The 21,827-nt window shown below is 44.2% G+C and overlaps 1 protein-coding gene across 1 annotated transcript in view; it reads left to right on the plus strand.

Moving 5' to 3' along the window:
- The first annotated feature begins 9,173 nt into the window (after window positions 1–9,173).
- BAIAP2L1 (BAR/IMD domain containing adaptor protein 2 like 1) overlaps window positions 9,174–21,827 on the plus strand; it is a 31,818-nt gene continuing 19,164 nt past the window's right edge. The window contains exons 1-3 of the mRNA XM_065732964.1: window positions 9,174–9,257; window positions 15,916–15,991; window positions 19,379–19,465. Coding sequence (XP_065589036.1) covers window positions 9,207–9,257; window positions 15,916–15,991; window positions 19,379–19,465 — 214 coding nt within the window. The 5' untranslated portion in view covers window positions 9,174–9,206. The remainder of the gene's footprint in view (window positions 9,258–15,915; window positions 15,992–19,378; window positions 19,466–21,827) is intronic.

The raw sequence follows: 21,827 nt of genomic DNA on the forward strand, positions 1-21,827 counted from the left end.
AAATAAAAATAAAAAGCCACTTATCTGCCATTTAAATGTGCCTGCTAGCCCTCTTCCTCCATGATAACTGTGCTGTAATGAATTTGAGCTATTCAGGTCACACTGTATTTCTGTGCAGTCACTAAGATCTTGGAAAACAGGTGAGCATGAATCAGTAGAAAGAGCAAAAGTATATCAGCAAGAAACCCGACCAACTTCTCTCTGCAGACAGATAAATTAAGGTGTCACCATCTCCAACACATCACCTTATGAATTCAGCTACAACATCCCTGCTCTAAAGTGTTTTCTACTCTGCGCCCTCTTTTTATAGCTCTGAATTTGGTATGGGAAATATTACATTTGATATCAAAGAGCACAGAGAAAAACTGCAATGGGAAAGAGCCATAAAACGAGCAGAAAAGGCAAGAGGAACCTAACCTTGCTAAAAACAGAAAATGAATTCCTGTTCAGCTGTGTGCTTTTGTGTCTAGTTTATAAGGTATTTTCATGTATTATGCTGGTAAACAGCTGTAGGAGGGGCAGGAAAAACTGAAAATGAAAAAAAAAGAAATGGATTCAATACTGGCACAGAAAAAAGAACTCTGAATTTGTGGTGCATTCGATGCAGCATGCACAGCATCCTGCAGGCTGGGAGCTCCATCTCCAGACCTCCAACCCCATGGCAGCCATGGTAAAACTGAGATCACAGTGCGAGGCAGAGCAGCTTAACACTGAACAGAATACAAGCTGCAGCGTCGCCCTAACTCACACGTTGCTGGTTTCTCACTCCTGGCTACCAGCACAGTTCACCAACTCAGAAGGAGAAACTAATTTCCAGCTCTCATGACACTGAGGACACTTGATGGATTGGACACTGGATACTTAAGCAGAATTCTCCCCCAGCCACTGTGTCTGCCTTGCCAACTGCTTCATGCTGCTGCCAGAACAGAGCAGGGTTTGGCCCACCAGCACAGAGTTAATACAACACGGTTTTACATTAACCCGCTACCATTACTCAAACAGCACCAATTGCTGGCAGCATTTAGTAAGCTGAATATTTCTGAATATTTTGGGGAAAATATCCAGCTGCGAGCTGGTGAATCACCAAAACAAAATGTTCATTTCTCTAAAAAGCTATCCATCAGTACAAGCACTGCGTGGTTTTCAATTCTCAATGACACAGACCAATGCACTTGGTTGTGTGGACGTCATTCCTGCCGTGACGCTCGATGTGAACCACAGTGCTCACCAAGTCCTGGAAAATTCCCCACAGCTGAAGAAAGCCATACGATACAAACTGTCCCTTTTTTGCCTCTTGGCCTGCAGTTCTTGCAGTAACTACTTTCACTGCAGCTACTAATGAGCTCCCTGTCCATTTGCTACTATACCACCTATCTTTCACCTTTTGTTCTCTGTGAGAACAGGTTTTGGACCTTGACTGTCAAGGATGCCTTTATCCCTTACACACCACTTTTCCATGACGAATACATAGCCCACCATGACGAAGAGATTATTTCAGCTCTCTCCTTAGCCAGTCCTTGTCATGCTGTCACAGCTGCACTGACTTTCACAGATCTAATCTTACCTGCATAACTTATAATACTCTTTTTCTTGCCTAAAGAATCATCCGTGGGATATAGATAGATCTAAAGCGGTCACACTCCCTGGAACATAGATCTCATGGCACAGGAGTCATACCTCTGAAAGGTGGTGGGGCATACACAACAACACTGGGAAAAGAGGCAGCAGGCACCCTGACTGTACATTTCTCCTGCAGTGCTGAAGAAGTGCTGCTTGCTTTGGTATTTCCATCAGCAGCATTAAATCTGCACACTGTCTCATCCCTCAGAAGTTTACAGCAAGAACAGATTAATGCTTGGAGTGCTTTTCCCATACAGCCATGAAGTAGAGAATTAAATGAGACTGAAGGTCTGGGATTTCTGGAAGGAAAAACGCACCCCAGCTCCTCACCACATGGATACTGAAGGACTCAGAAATTTTGAGATGGATGAAGCATCTGTTGTGCACTGATCTGGAATGGTTTTACACTCCTCAAGTATGAAACCAATGTCAGGTTCACGAACCTCCAAACTGATCCAAACTGAAACCTGAATTTTGCAGCCTTGGTCTTTCTTTCTGTTGAACAGAGGGTGTTCCAGTGTTTTCTGTCGTTCTTTTGATTTACTTCTAGCTGTTAAGCAGTAATAAGGTGGGCAGAGACAAAACTTTGTAACAGGCTCTAGCTGAAAACAGGCATATTCCTCGACCCTAAAACAGCTCCACAGAGAAACTCCACATATACAGCACAACCAAATACTGAGCAGAACACAATAAAAATGTGGCACGTTCACAGCTCTCTCCTGAAATTTCAGAGTGAAAGAAGAAATAGTACCAAATTGTCCTTCATAAACACTTCCCTCTCAGTATAAGAGGGATTGTTTTCTCCTTAAAACATCTGCATTACTCAAAGTTTAACACAAATCAACACAAGAACCAAAAGCTAACTTTCACTGAAATGCATTGAAAACTCCCACTCATTCTAGCTCCACCAAAACTTTGTCCTAAATTAAACAAATAGCCATGGATCTCAGAAACGATTGACCAAAAGAAAACCTACTGCACTCCTTCCCTAGGGTAGACAAGCAGTACTGTAATGGCTTTCTATAAGAAAAAAAAGGGTTTCAAAATGTAACTTATTGTTCATGTCATCATATTAATTCATTACAGCCCTACAGCTGGATCCAAATGATGGCCAGCACGGCAACAGCTGGTGCACCCCAGAGCAAAGCACCCAGAACAGAGTGGATTTTGGCCATTCTACCCCACCTGGCTGCACGTACAGCAATTGTTCCCTGCGATACAGGCCACAGGTTTCTATTTCTGTATGAGAAAGCTGAGCAGAACTGATGAATGTCACATCAAACTCTTTCACAAAATCTACAGGAACTGTACTGGCTTCAATGAAGACATTTAATTAAGACCCAAAAATCCCTCTAACTTCCCTAACCATTCTATTTTTCCCATCCCAATATAATTGGAAGTGTAGCAGTTTGACCCTGGAGCTGACACCTTTCAGACAACCAGATCAATCATTTTCTTCATCAAAATCTCCAAGACAGCCTTTGGCAGCCCAATCACGTCCCCATCTTCTGCTTGCAGCCCTCTCCATCGAGGGAGAAGAGCCAGACACCACATCATCTGCTTTGCAGACTGCTATGGGACAGGCTCAGCACATGCCATCAGGCTGTACACCTGCTCAGCTGTTCAGAGCAAAGCCCACCACATCGCCAGCTGTATGGATTGCTCCTGGCATTCTCATTGTTGAGCATCAACCATCACTGCCCTCACATTTTCTAGAAAGCATTACTAGAATTGTCACTAGCCAGTGGGTGTCTAGGAGCAAGGAGTGAGCAGGCACAGCAGTGCTGTGTTCAGCTCCAGCAGCTTTCAGGAATAGCAGCAGAACATAAGAGCAGAAGGCAGGCTCCTAAGGAGTCAGTGCAAAGAAATTCCAGCATGATTCAATCCAAAAATATCCATGTATGATTTTGGAATAGTCACACTTTTTGTTTCCAAAAAAAAATAGAAATGGATTACTTTTTTGGTACCAGTACAGCTTCTAAATATGTTAGAAGCAAAATGATGAGTTACAGGAAGAACGTTACGGTGTTTTCTTGGAGTTGTTGTTATTAATAGTCTCCCTGGACATCTTCCTGGTAATTCCCCATTGCAGCAATACTGCATAAAAGAGGAGCATTAATGAGCTACAAGTTCCTCTATAATGGAAATGCAGCTCTAGAATGTTTGCCAAAGTATAATCAAATGCTAGCTGCAGAAAGGAAGAGGTAAAGACAGCCCCAAAATGCATGCTCAAGTTCTTTGAAAACCACCATAAGAATGCTATGTTACACCTGGCATAATTTTAGTTCCTAGGCCAGCAATAGCATCACACACTAACTGTGGCCCTTATTTCCACCCCACAACAAATGCTGTGTAATAAAACAAAGGGAGAGTTATCAGTGTGTCAGTGCCAGCCCGATCAGCGACGAGCACGTCGATCAGCATCCACACGGCTCAGGCAAAAGCAGCTGATGGCTCAGAACTGAGCACACCTGCTGTAAGCTATTCCTCCACCTGACAAATCACACCAGGAAGAATGATTAGTATGTGCTCATCCGAAATCATGCATTTTTGGTGTGACTCACCTCATAAAACCCCAGAACCTAAATGGATTGGAAGTTTGTAATTAGATTTTCGCCAGGATGTCGGCTCGTTACTAGCGCTGACTTCTAAAAGAAAGGCATTTTTAGCGTCTGACAACACGAACTTCGTACCAGTGCTTACACTCGGAGGAGCGGATCACAAGGCAGTGCACGAGCAACACAAGGCCCGTCCCTTTCGCTTACTGCTGATACCTGTCTTGTTACGTGACAAGCCACCCAGAGGAAGCATTGAGTACAACCATTATGCAAGTTCATCCTGCTCCATGAGGCATAGCTTGCTTGCCATCTAGCGGACACAGCAAGCACGTCCACCTCCAGCGAGCAGCCGCAGGACGGGAGGCAATCACGGCTCTGCATCGAACATTTCACAGCTGAGATACAAGTCACTAACACCCAGAGCATTCATCTCCAACACAGAACTGCCCTGTGTTAACGGCCTGGGGAAGGAGTTTCTAACAGGCGCTCTGCAGCTCCATCAACTCTTTTCCGCCCATGAAGTACAGTGAATTAATTATGGACTTAAGTATTTGATTCAGTGTCCTCCTTGAGCAGAGAGCTCAGTATCTTATTGAATTGACCTGTAGGTGTCTAAGTTACAGCTCACGTGCTTTAAAATCATCTCAGGCCAATGAACATTATGGAATAAAATGATTTTGTGCTTGCTTGCATCAGTTTAGAAATAGAGTAACTCCATTAACTAATGCAGCCAAGTCAGCCCGAAAGGTTCTGCCTTCAAAACTTCTGAACAACACTGTGTGTGTTCTACTCTGCGTTCCTATCAACTGCACTGATTAAAATACTTCAACAGCACATGCCAACAGAGGACCAAAACATCTCAGATTTAAAGGTTTCCATTTAGGGACACATCACTAGAAGACTGAGAAATATAAATACCAACTTAAAAAATATATATATAATCACTTTAATTTCCTGTTCAGAAAATTTTATTCCAATGAAGTGACTCTAAATGAGGTTTGATACCACAAAATAATGCAGTATGTAGATTTTTTTCTTAATTGAGTTAAATGTCTGCTAATGACCATGGGGAATGAAGTAGGCCACAGCTGGCTGTATCATGCATATGCGATTGGTACTCAGCCACAATTTATGTAATTAGTTACAGTCACATTAAGCTGTTTAAAACACATGTTACAGATCTACTGATGAGCTGACATTAATGGGTCATCACAGTACACTTAAAGAGTTTCCAAATAATATTTGCATAAGCTGCTGACACGCAGAGAGGACACTTTCGGAAAACAAATATTCATTAAAATCTGTAATATTTTTATGTCATAAATATTTACTCAGAGGAATATTTCCAAGTATGTACTTTTTCAAAAGATCTGTCAATGATGCAATTTTCTCATTACAATTTCCAAACTCTGGAAAGCTGATAATTTAGTTAGGAATTTTATGTTGCTGCTACTCATGTTCCAAAGCTGAGATGCTACAACTGGCCTTCTGCATGGATTAAATACAAGCACTTAGTGTTAGTCCCACAACAGCTGCTATGCTAACAAATACAAGCAATTCTGCCTTTGCCCAATGTGAAACCAACTGCAGGATTTAAGCCAAAAGCCCAGACTCTGCAGAACTATACCCAGGAATAGAGGCTCAGGCTCAGGCAGCCTCAGCTCCTGCCTGCACAATTCTGGAAGGCAGCACCTGCAGGAGACCACCACCACCTAACCCAGGCGAGGATCAGACTGCAGAGGGGCTGAAGTCCACATCATCTCTTACAGTGCCAATACCAAGGAGATCACACATGACTGCAGGCCTGCAGACATTCCTATTGGGATCTGGAAAGTGTAACGTGAGTAAGAGCAGCAGGTAGCGAGGAAGGAGAGAAGCTCTGTTTCCTACACAGGCGTTCTAGTCCAATGTCAAAGCTCCAGTTCCAACACAGAGGTTTGTCTGCTAGGAAAAGTCACTCAGCTGGGCAGGGTTATCCACATAAAGCATAACAAGAATATCTCAGAGTTTCTATTGGAAGAGACTGCTGTGACCATCCCCAGCACAGCCCAACATGCCCATGCAGCCACGTCCCTCAGTGCCACACCTCCACAGTCCTCAGGTGCCTGCAGGGTGGTGAGCACCCCACCTCTCTGCACAGCCATGCATGTGCTGCACCACTCCGAGAAGAAACTGTTCCTAATATCCAACCTGACCCTCCCCAGCACAACTTAAGGCCATTCCCTCTCATCCTATCACTGTTACCCAGTGAGCAGAAGCCAACCTGATCTCACAGCAGTCAGCAAGTACTCTTCAGAGCCTCTAAGAAACAATCCAAAATGCACAAATGTGAGTACTCAAATACTGCAGCACCAAAGTTCAGTGCTATTGATGAATCTACTAAAACGAGCTCCTAATCAAAGAGTATCTCACTACATTTATTGTGAGCACTTGTGGTAGCATATAGGCACCAGAGCATAGAGATGAACTCAATGAGGTTTCAATTTTGAATGCTATTAAATATTCTGTCCCAATCAGACACAAAAAAAATGGTGGTATTCTTAGAGGACAGCTGCACACAAGTTGAAATGCAAGAGCAACCTGAAGCAATTTGCAAAAACAGGATTTCATTAAACCACTTCTACATTTGGGTTGTTTACAAGCATCAGTACTACACTTCCAGCTAAACCAGTAACATAACAGACCTGAACACAGCATAAGACCAAGAAGCCTCCACTAAGAACAAAAAGTACACAATGCATTAAGAAAATCCTAACATCACAAAGAGAAAATACAGAAAACACTTCTAAGTGCTGTACACACAGCATCTAGGAGAAAAAACACACTACTACAACAACACAGAGAAACACAAAGAAAAACATGAACACCATTTTCCTTGCTATTGCTTCTGTACTAGCACCTAATTTCAAGGACACAGGCTGGTAGGTTCTCAGTAACAATGCAGCTATTACTTCTGATGTTCGTTTCAAAATTCTTAAGTAAGCACTGTTAGACCATCTATTTGAGAAGAAAGGGCAGTACTCCTATTTTCCACCTGTTAACCATTTTTTCCTACCTTTTCTCAAGTTTCTGGCCATTTGCACCTGTACAAAAGCGAGTTAATGGAAGCAGTCACTGCCATGTTAAGGCTTCCTTCCTACATTTCAACACCTCCTGGATATTCTTGAGAATTGCTTTTTCTTGTCCCCCACCCCCAATTCACTCCACAATTTCATTATTCATTTCAATCTCTATTTTCCTTGCTTTTATAATTCACCACACTAAAAACTTCAAAAAGACAGCTTAAAAGCACTAAAAATTGTATACATACGAGGACGGCAGAAGCTAACATCAAGGATAGCACAGAAGATGATGATCAGTATGCCTTCATATTATCTGCGTTTGCTTACAAAGCAAAGAGGGCGTTAGAAATACACATTTTGAAATGCTGAGCATCCTCACAGTAGTTGAGAATACGTTAAGTGTCATAACCCTTCGAAATAGCTCTGGTCTGTATAAATGATCCCTATCACTTCTTTCCAACATGCATATTTTACCAACGCTTACACTGCCACTTACTGCACTTAGTGTGCTGGACAGAAACACACCAAAGCCCAGGTGATCTCCCATAGCTCCTTAACACACAGAATAAGAGAGTCACTTTGCTGCTCCCAGGAGGAGCAGGCTCCCTGCCCTAAAACTGCCAGGTCCTGGCAAGCTCCAGGAAAGGAAAAGCCTTCCCACACCCTCCTCTGGGCACTGCTCCCTGGAATTTCCATGTCAGCCCACTAGGGAGGTGCACCCTTTCACTCGTTAGCATACATTAACACGACAGCAATAGTAACCAGGCACAGCCTGTTTCCAGAGCTGTAAGAAACCTTTTACACAAGGGGCTGGGAAATACAGTGCGATCCTTCACCCCATGCTCAAACAGCCACAGCACACTGAGATGGTTTGTATGAGCAAACACTTCTTCACAGAAACACAGATTGTAGACTCAGGCCCAAATAATTCACTATAATTACCAGACAACGATATAAACTGGGCTACAGAAAGGTGTCGAACACAGTAAATACCAGAAGTCTGCGAAGACTTTACTCAGGAGAATGAAGTCTCATAAACTCCTCCTTGACCCTGCATTTCAGTGGTGCTCAAGATAACACTCTGTGCTCACTTCTTTCCTGGAAGGTAAGTTTTGGTTGCGACCACATAAACACCCCCACACGCTCAAAGGAACAGATTTTACAGCTCCTGAGGACTGATAACCCCCCCCACACACACGCAGCAGAGTCCAACACGGAGGGCTACGTTCTAAGTCCACTTTTTGTTGCACATTTTATCACTGCAATAAACAGAGGGAATTGAGAGAGACATCCAGAGTGCCAGTGTGCGAATCGCAAATACCAGAGCCGGGGCCAAGTATCAAATACCCAACGTTATCTCATTCTCACAAAGTCCTTCAAGATAGCGCTGGCATTCCTTTACCGTCGAGGCGCTCCAGGCAGCGCACTCAGTTAATCTCAGCATCTCCAGGTGATGCAGGGCTCAGGAAGGCGCGGGCTGTCCCAGCCTCACCTCGTGCTGACCCCACGAGGGCCCTGCGTGTCCTTTCCTCGAGGAGAACCGCCCGGGGGCACAGCGGGGCCGGGACCACGGGGAGCAGCGTTGTGCCCCTGCCCTCCCTCCCCGCCCGGCGCGGAGCAGAGCTCGCTCCCACAGCCGGCCGTGAGGAAGGCCTTCCCTCCCGGCGGAGGTCTCCCTCAGGCTTATGGGCGCTCCGTACCTCGACCTCGACACCGAGGAGGGGTGGCCCGGGCCGAGCACGCGGGGCGGGGCGGGGCGGGGCGGCGCCGCGGGTGGAGGTGCGCGTGTCACCGCCGGGCCCGGCCCCGCGCGGTCGCGTCACGCAGCGCAGAGCCCGCCCCGCCCCGCGGCGCTGCCCGGCTGGTTCCGCAAGTTTTTGACAGTTTCTGAGCGGCGGAGGGCGAAGCTGCGTCGGCTCCGGCGGGAAAGCGCTCCGCCGAGAACCGGGCTGCCCCCGCCGGCGCCATGTCGCGGGACCCCGAGGAGGTGAACAAGCTGACGGAGAGCACTTACAAAGTGAGTGCGGCGCGGGACGGGGCGGCACTCGGCCCCGCGCGGCGGCCGCGGCGGTGCGGGTTGGGGGTGGCGGGGCCCGAAGGGCGGGCGGGGCTCGGAGCGGGGAGAGGGAGCGCGCGTCTCCTCGGCCCCGTCTCATGAGCGATGTCGCCCATCGCAGCGCTCCGAAGCCCGCGCGGTGCTCCCGCGCCGCGAGCTCGGGTTGGTGGCACAGGGCTGCGGCGGACACCGCGGCTTTCTGCTTCTCCTGGGGCACCGCCGCGGCCGCGGAGCGCCTCCGCCCAGCGCGGCTCGGGGCCCGCCCCGAAGGGCTCCGCGCTGACCGTCGGAGCCGGGGGAGCCGCTCCGGAGGGGGCGGTCGTTACGTCGGCAGCGCTCCGAACTTTCTGCGAGTGCCGAGTTATCAGCAGGGCGAGCGGCGTTTTGTGTGTCGGCAGGAGACGCTTGGGCTTTTCCTGGTCGCGAACAGCCCAAAGCACGCGGATTGTAATCGGGCAGAATGCCCTCAAAGATCTGCCCGTACACATCCTGCTTTCGGCTGAGTGGCAGTGGCAGTCCTGGACCCGAAGGCTGTTCTGTGCGGTGCGTTGTGCCACGAAAAGCACTTCATTTTGCAAATGTATTTAACCGTGTAAGTGAACCCATACAGTGCACTTGCAGCTTCAAGCCCAAAAGAAGGCTTCGTGGGGATTCATCTGTTTACCAGATCTTACTGCCTTACTATCAAATGTTTTCATATTTCCAAAGGTGTTGTTACGGTTTAAAGGTCTCCAAAAGCATTGACTGGAGTACTTTACTGCTTTGCTGTCCTCCAGTACACTTAAGTCAACTTTACTCTTTTGGGAAGTGCAGTTATACTTGGCTCGTGGTGTATCTTCTGTTTTATTTCTCTGGACTTAGGCATCTAATGACTGAAAAATTACTTTAAAAAGAAAAAAAAAAAAAAGGATTACTTGTCTATTAATGTTGTCCTCTAGAATTAGTGAAGGTCCTCGTAAACAATCTGCTGCTTTGTGATATCGGTTATATTCACAGCAAGGCCATAAGCAAACACACAGTGTATTTTTCTCAGGAAAGCAGACTGTAAATACGGCTCACAGGAGGGAAGCCTGGGAAGCTGGCTGCTCGGCCGCGCTGAGGAGCTGCCCTGCTCTGCCCGTTGGCTTCTGGGATGGAGCTAAAGTAGTTCTACAGAGGGAAAAAAAAAACAACCCTCCTGTGTGATTGCTGTAAGATAGGTTTTAAAGGAGTGAAGAACCCTAAATAAACATCAGCCTTCCCTAACACTCAGTCCTGGCTTCCTCAGAAGTGTTCCCTTCTTTGTTTTTTAAAGTAATACTTAACCGGCCGGCAGGAGCACGGTAACGCCAGGTTGGTGCTGAAGTGCAGTGAAGTGTCTTCTGTGCAGGTATTCTGAGAGGGCTGGTACCTTGTCACATCGCCGGCACTCGTGGGCCTGGAAACCCTTCTGCCCTGCCCTCGTTAAAACGAAACTTTATCCAGATAAGGTACGAAGGCTGTTTCAGGTAGAGAACATACCTGGGTCTGTTTTAAAGTAGTCACTTCTGGATGAAGATTAAAATCTGTAAAATAATTCATGAAGGCAGAGACGAGTACCCCGTGCACTCAGCGTTTGCTGTGACTACAATTACACCTCCCTCACTTAAAGCAAATGAACAGCTCTTTGTGCCCTGCCTGGCTCCACGCCGTCAGCGCGCTCTGCCTGGCTGCACACTGTGTCGCTCCCGCACGCTTCCTAGCGACAGTGCTAAACGCACTGGGCTCACACCAATAAAACCAGCAGCACTATTGGTTTCTCCTACCAGTAACAAGCCTTGGTGTGACCCAACCAGTTCAGTGTAGCACAGCTGTGTGTTGTGGGACCAAGTGCAGGCTTTCAGCTTCTCTAAGTCAACCTCTGGGTGACCCGAAAAGCAGCAGAAAATGAAGCTGAGCGTCTTGCTTGGCGTCTTCAATCTCTTTCTTTTTTCTTACAATGATAATCCAGCAGATTTATGAAATACGTAGCAAACCGTGTTACACGTAGCTTCAAAACATGCCCACAGAAGGCATCAAGTGGCTAAAAGTAATGCCTTTGTATTTTTATCTTAGTCATCCTTTCTGTTGGCAACAACATAGGAAAGTGAATACCTCAACGTTTTTTAGCTAACCTGACTGAATAAACAACATAACCCACAAATATGTGCACACACCAAAATGAAGGCTGGCATTTATACTTTATGTAACACCCGAAGAATCACTTTAGTGCACGATAGGAATGGCACGTGCAAAATGAAGCCCCGGGGTGTGGGGCTGTGAGTCAGGAGGAGTGCCAGGACACGCTGCTGGGCACTGCCCTGCCCGGGGAGCTCCAGCTCTCATGTGCTGTGCGGGGACGTCGTGGCCTTCACCGCGTTGCTCTGTGTCCCCGCAGCCGATGCTGTTTCATTTTCCCTGCTGTGTGGGGAGAAACACTTGGCATGGGGCTGTGACACAGCAGAGCAGGGGAAAGAGGACAGGAGATGGAAGTGCTGAGCCTCGGCCCCGCTGTCCTGCCCGTGTGGTCTGAGGGCTGTGCCCAAAGCTCACCCTGCTTGTGTTCTATCCCGGGCCACGCATTCATGAACAGGAACTATTTGTATTTGAAGCATACTGATGGACGAAACATAAAGCTGACTAATAGTTAGTCATAAGAATTGGCCTTTTGGAATGAACAGTCATCCTGATTTTCTTCCATTCTGTTAGACCTGTTTGAAAATAATATTAAGCTTCGTACAACTGAGGTGGCTTAACGTGAGGCGAGTTGAGAGCTCAGCCCAGCCCTAATGAAAGCTTTTCTGTGGATTTCAACAGCTAAAGCAGGGAATGGGATGCAGTAATGTACACAGCAGAGCACGTTATGGTTTGCTTTCTATAGGGCTTTTTGAATCTCCTCAGTGAGGTTCTCAGATGTAATGCACAACACAAAATACTTTAAAAAAAAAGAAGAAAAAGTTTCCATTTTTTTAAATTGAGTGAACAATACGAGCAACATTATTAGTGTCTACGCAAAGGTATAAAATATAAATAAATAGCCATAGGGACAGTCGTACAAATAGCATTAGACCTACTTTTCTGTGTTGATCTTGTAATTTTGGATTCGAAGCTAAATACATTGTTATCCACTCCTATAAAAGTGCCTGCAGGATGTAAACTTGAAACTACACGGAGTCTGTGCATTGTTCAGCAGCGCTCGTACCTGCTGAGCTATTGTTCTGCTAGGTGTGTCTTTAAGTAAAAGGCAAAGCTGCACATTTACAGGAAGGCTCTTTTACAATGGCTGTCATTTGTTTTGAAGATTAACGCTGTTTATATGGCTATCAGAAACTGAGGAAGATATAATGCGTATAGACAACGTGGAAATACGCAGCTTGTTCCTCTTCAGCCAGGTCTTTTCTGCCAGCTTGGTCAATGCATTGGTTTCTTGTGGCAAAGGGCACACAGCAACTTCACATCAGATGATATGATGGTTTATTGACTTGAGTGATCAGAATGCACTCCTCTTCATTTTGTTTTGTTTTTTTGGAAGATTGTGCCACCTCTAATATTGTCTGCATAAAAAGATGTTTCCAGTTTCCCTGTTTAAAAGCATTTCCCTTCATTTCCATTCATCCTAAATAATAGAAAGCTGTAGGATCTAATCATGTGCCTCCCGTTCTCTTCCAGTTAATTATTCTGTTCGTGAGAGCTAGTGTGTCACTAGAATATAGGGCACGACATGGACAATGAGGAGGCCCAGGCTGCGTTACTCCCCGTGCAGCCAAATGATGCCATATGAACTACTTTCTTTCTCAGCTTTTTTTCTTATTTGATCATGTCTGCTTGGGTTAAGACAAAGGTTTCATTTCAATGTCTTTGTATACCATGGCAGATAATAAGACTGTGAAGTTATTTGACACTTACAACAATTTTAAGTTATTGGTTTTGTTGGTCAGAAATCCGTTGTTCCTCTGACTCTGCTTGCTAGAAGTTTTCAGGTCTGGCTGTGCTGAAGGCAGCAGTACTGCCCTGGGGCACAGCCCCGTCATTTTTGTGACATTTTCCTTACACTACAAATAAGGGAAGCTGTAAAACAGTCAAACGTCTGAAAATTAATTGCTATAAAAATTGATTTCTGTGTAGCTTTTTTTTTTTTTTTAACTGTGTAAATTCTAAGTTTAACAACATCTTACGATCATTTTAACTGATGTAAAACGTCGTGGCAATACCTGGTTGATATCTGAGTCTGAGAAGGGAGTTGCCAGGTTCCCTGCTCTGAAAAAGTGCTCCAGACATTACTTCCTGGAATGGCACTGCTTTGAAGACAGAGCACTCGTTAACTGTGTGAAAAGTGAGCTCTGGAAGCAAGGTCTGGTTCTGCGTGCCCGCAGAATCTAGCCTCCAGTAAGGAAAATGTACGTAACACGTATCCTCCACAGTGCTGAAGAGAGGAAAAATCAACTAAAAAATTACTTCATTAGATTGCCTTGGAGATCCTGCAGGGAGAGGGGGAAAAGGTTTGTGTCTATCAAACACAAACCCTTCAGGAGGAAAGTAGGTGAGCCCTGCACAGTGCTGGGAGGGTCAGCTAAGCATGCCCCGTGTCAAACCAAGCAAATACCAGAGAGAAATTTCCATTGCAAAGGTTTTCACTGATTCTGAGGCATTTGCGTCTAGAAACTGTCAGATACTTCTGCCCACAATCAACCACTGTGACAGCACAGAGACTGACACGCTTCTGGAGACTGCTTGTTCTCGTAGAGAGATCTGTTAGCTGTATGCTCTCCAGCCACTGAAGGCACGGAGCTGCACTGTGTTCTTCATTCCCAGCAGCCTCACACGTACACACAGCAGCTGCGATGTACTGGAGCTCTCCTCACAGTTCTCTGTTCAGCTGCCTTGTGTTTCCGCAGCACAGACAATATCTGCTCTACACCACTACCTGGTATGTCTTAGTTCAGCTACTGAAAATAGATCTGCAGGGCTTGGCTTCAGGGCGGGGAGCTGCTGAGGGCATTCTTGCTGGATTTTTTCACTTCCTCCTAAATGAGAACTAATGAGGCATGCGTTTGAAGTCTGAATTAGAAGATTTCAAGAAAACTTGAATCTTAACCCTTGAGTTGTTAGGACACTAATTCAAAAGGTCAGTATGTCAAGGCCAGTAATTATGACACTACTACTGTAATAATGGGGTAGGTGGCAGAAAGGCTTCTAACTTCTCGTTGTGGGGGGTGGGGTAAGCAGGGGTGGATCTGTCTTACATGAATACAATTTTCAATGCCTGGTGGAGATTCAACGTGGCACTGGGACTCTTACCTGCCATGTGTACGCACATTTTCCGTGCACACCCTTCTCCTCCCCCAGATCCTTGGAACAGAGGGCTCTCTATCCTAAAACCGTTCCATAATTCGTCCATTCTGTTCTCGTGATTCATTGACTCCATGTGCCAGCAGACACCTTCCTTAGTACACTGCTGGGAAGGAAAAGCAGAAAGCTGGTAAAAGGAAGAAACACACTCCTCAGAACAGAAGCACCCAGGGTTGGTCCGGGCGATCTCCAGAGCTGCCTTCTGAGCCCCTGATCTGTGCTGGGGCCGTGGTGCCAGCTGGAGCACAGCGATGCCTTTCCAGCAGCTGGGGTGGGAGGAGCATTCCCAGATGCCGCAGCTTGGAAGTCCATGCTGTGAAGTGGTTGGAATGGCTGTTGGCATCGTTGGCCCAACCTGAAACACACGTTCCCAAATGATTTCTGGATGTGGTTTGTGAGTTAACGCAGACCGAGGGCCTGCAGACATCAGGGAAGTTTGCTTGCAGTGACTGTGTTTGCGTGGACTGGAGAAAATAAATTCTTTCATTCTAAGAGCATTCAGTATATATAATTTTCTTTGTTTCTTTTGCATCTTTCCCTTCTGTACATTTCTCTGATGCTTTTTACTCAACTTGTCAAAACGTTACTTCTGGAATCTGAAGTTCACTCTTTGCTTTCTAAAACTGACATGAGTTCATTGCATATGGCCATACATTTCAAGTATGAAGTTCAATCTGAATGACCTTTCCTGAAAATAAAACACACGTGAAGGTATCCCTGTGCTTTCTGGGTCCATGTGTGCAGTAAATAGAAGTAATTATGTTCTGTTAGTTGTGGAACAGACAATGGCTTGATACTATTTCACTAGTTGGGTGTCTTATATTTCTTGTAAACAGAAAGTGTTTGTTTTGAATCCTTCAAACTTGAAAGTCCTGCTGTGTGAATCCAGAGGGGACAGGAGTCATGCCATTACAAAGCATCACGAGAACAGTGAGAGTGAGGTGCCTCAAGACAGCTTTCTGTCATGACCTCACAAAGTCTTAGAGAGATGTCATGGCTGTAGTTCTGTTAGGAAGGTCTGGAATCTTCAAAACCATTTTAAACAAGGTCACCATTTTCATTTTACTTCTGAAAGATCTACAGCCCTCACAGTAAAACACAGCATTTTCTGACTTAAAAGAGGAGTGGAGAGTACCACTTCCCTTAAATGCTGCCTGTCACTTGGAGGACTTCTCAGGGTTTTGGTTTTTTTTAAACACACATCAAACAAGTCATCTTAGTCTTCTCTAATTAGGAACCTAATTAATTTTTTTCTTCCTTTTCTGTTTCCTAGAATGTTATGGAACAATTCAATCCAGGACTGCGGAATTTAATAAATCTTGGGAAGAATTATGAAAAAGCTGTTAATGGTAAGTATTCAGGATGTTAACTTCAGTAACAATGCTGAATTTTCATTTGCTTAATTCTCACATTGGTTACGAGGTTTGTGTATAAGCTGAAATTCCACACTGAACTTCATGTGTTCATTTAAAAAATAAAAAAGGGCAAATGTCTCTCCTCTTTTTTGAGCAGGGGAGTTTAAGTCAGTTTGGGAGGGGAAATGGGATTTTGGCTGAATGCAAATGCTGTTCTGCAGAAGCTGCATCCCAAAGGCAAAAAATAAAAAAATAATAAAATAAAACCCTGAATATAACAGAAGAAGGAAGAATAGTTACATAAATTCATATTCTTAGGTCTGTTCCTCCTCTGCTCTATGCATTTCACTGCCCAGGTAAATAACCTTATGAACAGAGGAACTTGAATGAGTGTAAGTTGCAGGAGTGGGGTAATTTTCTTCTTATCCATACTTAATCTGAAGCTATCTTCCTAATGGAGTCAAAAATCAGAATCAATACATCTGAATCTAAGGGCATAGTCTCTCACACTTTATATACTTTCATTATTGACTTCTGAGAAATTGTTTAGATAAGAATAGTTTCCCGAGCCCTAGATTCCCAAAGCTCATACTGTAGGACCTGTTAGAGCTTGCTCTCACTCACTTCCGCAGACCTGTTGAGCTGCTTGATCATATTAAAGCAGTGTGAAATCTCCCAAATTTTGCCTCCTCGAAGCCTGTGATGCATCTTTCTCCTACGTGTAATCTAGTACTCTGAGAAATGTGATACTGCAGAAGTCATGCATAGCCAAACACGCATTGAAATTTCTCTTCATGCAAATTTTAGACCATGCTTGAGGAAAAGATAAAAACCAAAGCCTGCTGGAGATTAAAATAAGGAAATGTTGATTTGTTTGCAGTAAAACCTAAGCTGATTCATCAGCAAATAAGTTTATGCATTATAGTAGTACTAGAAATAGCAAGTGTTTTCAAGTTGGGCTGAAAAATGCTATGCCTGTTCTTGAGAGCAGCTTTTTTTTCCATACTTTTCCGTCAATATTGTTCTTTTTCCTCTCTTTTTCATTCTTCTCTTTTTTAGTTTGATTCAATCTTTCATCAGTAACTCATGGTATAGCTGTGTGCAGCAGTCCTCGAGAGAGGCTGATGTGTTCTATGGTCTACTAAATGTGCCTTTAAGACTAGTTGAGAAAGCATATCCAGTAGGAATGCTTAATTTTATGAGTGATTGCAGCAACTGTTGAAAAAGACCTCGAGGCTCTCACACATGGTTAATGGTTTCTCTGTAAATTCTGAGTGGTACAAGTAGATCTGTAACAAGGAGTCAATATCCTGTTGCTGAACAGTGAAACACTCTGCAGCTTTCATAGAGCCACAGAACAGCTGAGGATGGAGGAGAACTTAAAGATCATGTAGCTCCAAGCCCCACCACGGGCAGGGCTGCAACCACTACATCGTTTCCAAAGAAGTCAGAGTGCTCTGACAACACGAAACTTACAAGAACCACTAATGGATTAATAATGTATTCTCCTGCATTTTGAGGCTCACAGTCAAAACTCCTCTTCTGTAGAAGTACTACTTACTGGCCACAGTGACAGTGAAGAGACCAAACAGATGGAGTTCTTGATTTAGTTGGATAAGCTTGGAAGAAAGAAATAACACATTTTCTTCCTTTCTTATCACCTGTGCTAGGAGATGAGATTGACTCGGGGCTATCTTGAGAAAATATTAGATAGGTGGAGCTGCAATGACATAAGCTCTTCACAAATGCCAGACAAATAACTCTATCAGCAGCAGCAACGTAGATCTTCTGTTCATAAAGCTTGGACATGGCACCCCTGTGAGAAGCAGCTGAGGGAAAATTCTAACGTAACAGGGCTTCAAGAGGAACTGTTTCATTTGGAAAAGTATGAGGCTTCTCAGCAAACACACTGCTGGGTAACCAAAAAGGCCTCCTTTGCTAGTGAAAAGGAATCTAAAATACTGAAATTGGCAATCCCATCTCTTCCCAGAAAACAGTATTCTAAAGTCAACAGCAAGAATCTGCTTAGCTTGTACTCCGGGTAAAAAATTAACTACTATCCCCCAAAATTTAAAGATATACTTCAGTCGGTACTCTGCACTGCTGCTTACAATAAAATCCTGGCAGTTTTTCCTCATCAGCTCTTACATTTGTAGAGTGCAGATCATCTTTAGGTACCATGATGACACCACTGCATGGTGCAGGGGATTGTTTCTTACTGCTGTCCTCACAAGAGTTTGAATCCTGATGTTTCTCTGTTCACTCCAGCAAAACTAGCTTAGCTGTTTAAATTGGCTATTAACTGATAATAATTAAAACCTCAGTGATATATAATAAAGATAAAATTGAAGGACAAACAATAAAATTGTGGGGTGAGGAGGAAATTGTCCCAGAGAGGGAGGGAAAAAAGAAGTGTCCAAGTGTTAATTCAGGTGTGTCTTTATGGGTGGGAATGTGACATCTCAGGTTTCTTCTTGAAACGTACAAGAACCCATCACCCATGGTTTGATTGCTGGAATTACTCAGGATATGGCTTTCTCTGCCAGCCTGAGTTCAGCAATGAAGATAGGAATGCACACTTTCTTGAAATACCAAAATAAACTCAGTGCAGAAATCACATTTATCAATGCCCATCTTTCCCATTTGTCAAAAAGAAGCAGAGCTCTTCCAACATTGAAGCTTGCTGAGCTGCTGTCCAGTTACCAGCTGAGAACTGAGTGCCAAATGGGCATCTAGAGTTGGTTCCTTAACGTAAACACCATCTCTCAGAGACTGAATTGTTGAAGTCCTACCATTCAAGGTCTAAAACTTCCTTCAAGTAGAAAAGTTGGTATTTAAATACGGGCTCCTCCAATTCCATCGTATCTTCTTGACAAGGAATTTGTCATTGCAGTATGGGATCAATGTAAGTCATTATCCATAATGGTAATTTCTGGAAGGAGCTGTATCTGCTACATCTTTCACACTGAAGTTGATGCTTTATTTCATCAGAGCTTTTTTTGAAGGGAGTTGCTCTGTTCCAGCGAACTTACACAGGAGATGATGGTTTGCTTGTGAAGGCCTTTATGTCTCCTGTTTGGTACTATAGGCCCATTGCCTCCTGGACAGGCAGTGCTTAGCTCACTGGTCTGGCTGGAACATGGCTGCACGTAAGGGAAAGCTGGAACTAAGTTACAAGCAGCAGCTTCACTCAGATATTTCAGAGTCCTTTCTTGCTATTCTTGCTATCACCTGCTCTCACAAATTCACAGGTAACACAGGGAAGATTTCCTCTTTGCCATACTCCCTCTCCTAATACATGTCTCAGATTCTAGTATTTCAAAGTGCCACAGATTAATGAATGTAGAAAATCTCTCAGTTTTTTTTTCCTCTCCCTCTAAGCTATGGTAGTGGCTGGAAGATTATACTACGATAGTCTCGCAAAGATTGGGGACATATCAGCAGATTCTCCTGTTTCTAAAGAATTAGGTAAGTGGTTTTTTTTATTATTCTTTAATTACTTCAGAACTTAAACTTCATTTTTGTTTTCCTGCTGACATTTCATAGAACTAACATAGAGAAGTATTAGAAAAAGAACACTGCACGTAGCCAGATAGGATTGCATCACTTTAAAACATGATTTCTCAGGCCACTTGCACTAGTTCAATCAAGAACATCTCTAAAAGTTTTCAGATGCTTTATGTTAATATTCTAGTGGAGCTTTTGAATGAGGAAGTGTAGAGTCAAAGATGGATTAATTTTACATGTTCATTGTAATGCTGTAAAGTGATGGAAAGCACAGCAATGACAGCAGAGTGGCAAAGCCCTAGGCTACAGCAAGTGAGGATATGCCCAAATACAGCAGCCACAGAAACAAAGGAAAGAAGATGCTTACCTCTGGAAGGCCTTGGGTATGCAGGGACCTCCAGCAAGATCCTCATCTCCACTGCCAACCCTTATGTGAGGGCTGGAAGGGGGGATCCCGGCTCCGCCCTTCTGGTCACAGCTACATTGCATTGCATGCAGCTGAGCTGCCCTGGGCTGGCCCAGGTGCTCCATCACTGCTTCAGGCTGTGATTTAGCACTTCTGCTACAAACGTGAACGTACAAAAAGTTCTACACTTTCCTGAAAATATATTCTGAATTTCTGAAAAAATTAGCACTTTGTTTTGGTTTCCTTCATCTAGCATTGCAATGTTATTGTTCAGTCTATAGAAGTAAAGTTGCCATCAAAGCATCAGTAATATTTCTGACAAAAAATGTCAGAACAAACTGAACTATATTGTAACGAGGAAACATTTAGCTCCATCTGTAACTAACTTAAAAGGTTTATTTTTAACAATTTTTTTCTCAGTGATTCAGCTGAAGGTGATTGAGGGACAGCCTCTCCTTGAGAGGTGACCGCAGGTCTGTGCCTGCAGATATTTTCCCTTTTGTTCTGAAACCACTTCTGTGAGAGTGTTAACGTTCTGTGTTCAGCATTGTTTGCTGTTCTGCCGCTCCCAGTCCGAAAGCAAACAGCCCCGTGTAGCTTTCTGTGTTTGCTTTGCAAGTTGTTTACAGGAAGCAGAGTTGCAGATTTCAAACTGTAGAACAAAATCAGGAGCAAGTGAAAAGCATTAACTAGTCAATCTTATAAAAATGTCAGGAAAAGCATAATTAGAATTCCTTTGACTTGGTAAAATTCATGCAAGTAATCTGTCTGTTGAGATCTGTAGGACTGTGAGATCCTGTCTGCGTGGCTGAAAATACCAATGAGTGTCCTTGAGATTAGTTCTGTTTCTCCTGTACTATGGGGTGATACACAATTATGCTTGAAAGTACATTTCTGGAGCTTTAATTATGATGTTTTCCATGAAGCTATAATTCTTTCTAAATATCGTGTGTTGAGAGCAATGCCTTCTTCAGGATCAGGCCTCTAAAGGTGTATTTTCATCACCTATTTAAACCGTCACTGCAAGAAAAATCCGGGCAGCAAGTCTAGATTTCTTCCAGCGTGTTCTCTGATAGGATACTTAATGTGGAGATGAAGGCAGAATAATGTGGGAGGCATCTGTGAGAGATTATGTACATTTTCTCAGGTGGAGTGCTTTCACACTTCAGTACAGCTGGGGTACCATCATCTGGATTTCCAGGGCTGTGGGCAGCCAGCAAATTTAAGTGCATTAATTTGTGCTATAAGAATTGAAACATCCAAAGTACTGAAACTAATACTTGAAGCTAATCTGTTTGAAAACAAGCAATCAAGAAACCCTTGACTGTTTTTACCATAATTGGGATGCTTGGCATAGGGGTGGGATGGCTAGGTTTTACAGTCATCAGAAATCTACAGTGCTGTTTTCTTACCTGCCATCGACAGCAGAAACGGCTCAAGAATAATGCTGACGTGCTTTTTCTTCATTTTTAATGTGGTACCTCTTCCACTGACTCCGTGTTTCCCCCGTCAGCCACTGGGTACTTTTCAGCTGTAAAAGGAGCTATTAGAAGACTTGTCCTTTTCCCCTTTCCCTGCTAGCTGGCATAGCAACTTGTGTTTTTTGAAGACACACTTCATATTAAAATCAGTCTTCAGAAGACTGAACAGGGCAGTAAGGCAGGACTCAGTGTTTCAGCTCTTTCCTGTAGCAATGTCACCTTTAGTGGTGTCAGATGAAAAGTAATGTATTATTCTAAATTGAGCTGTGTTGCATTAAACTTCTTACACTTACTTATGAAAGCCTACGTGCCTAAGATGGCTAAAATACAATGATCCTAGTAATTTGTGAACAGTGCTCACTGGAAGGTCATACCCAGCCATTTACAGCTCAAACCCAAACCTGCCAGGTGACCTAGAGTACGCTTACTGCCAGCG

Source organism: Cyrtonyx montezumae, unplaced genomic scaffold, assembly GCF_038088225.1.
Source record: "Cyrtonyx montezumae isolate F1298 unplaced genomic scaffold, pur_monq_1.0 scaffold_16, whole genome shotgun sequence".
NCBI classification, from domain to species: Eukaryota; Metazoa; Chordata; class Aves; order Galliformes; family Odontophoridae; genus Cyrtonyx; species Cyrtonyx montezumae.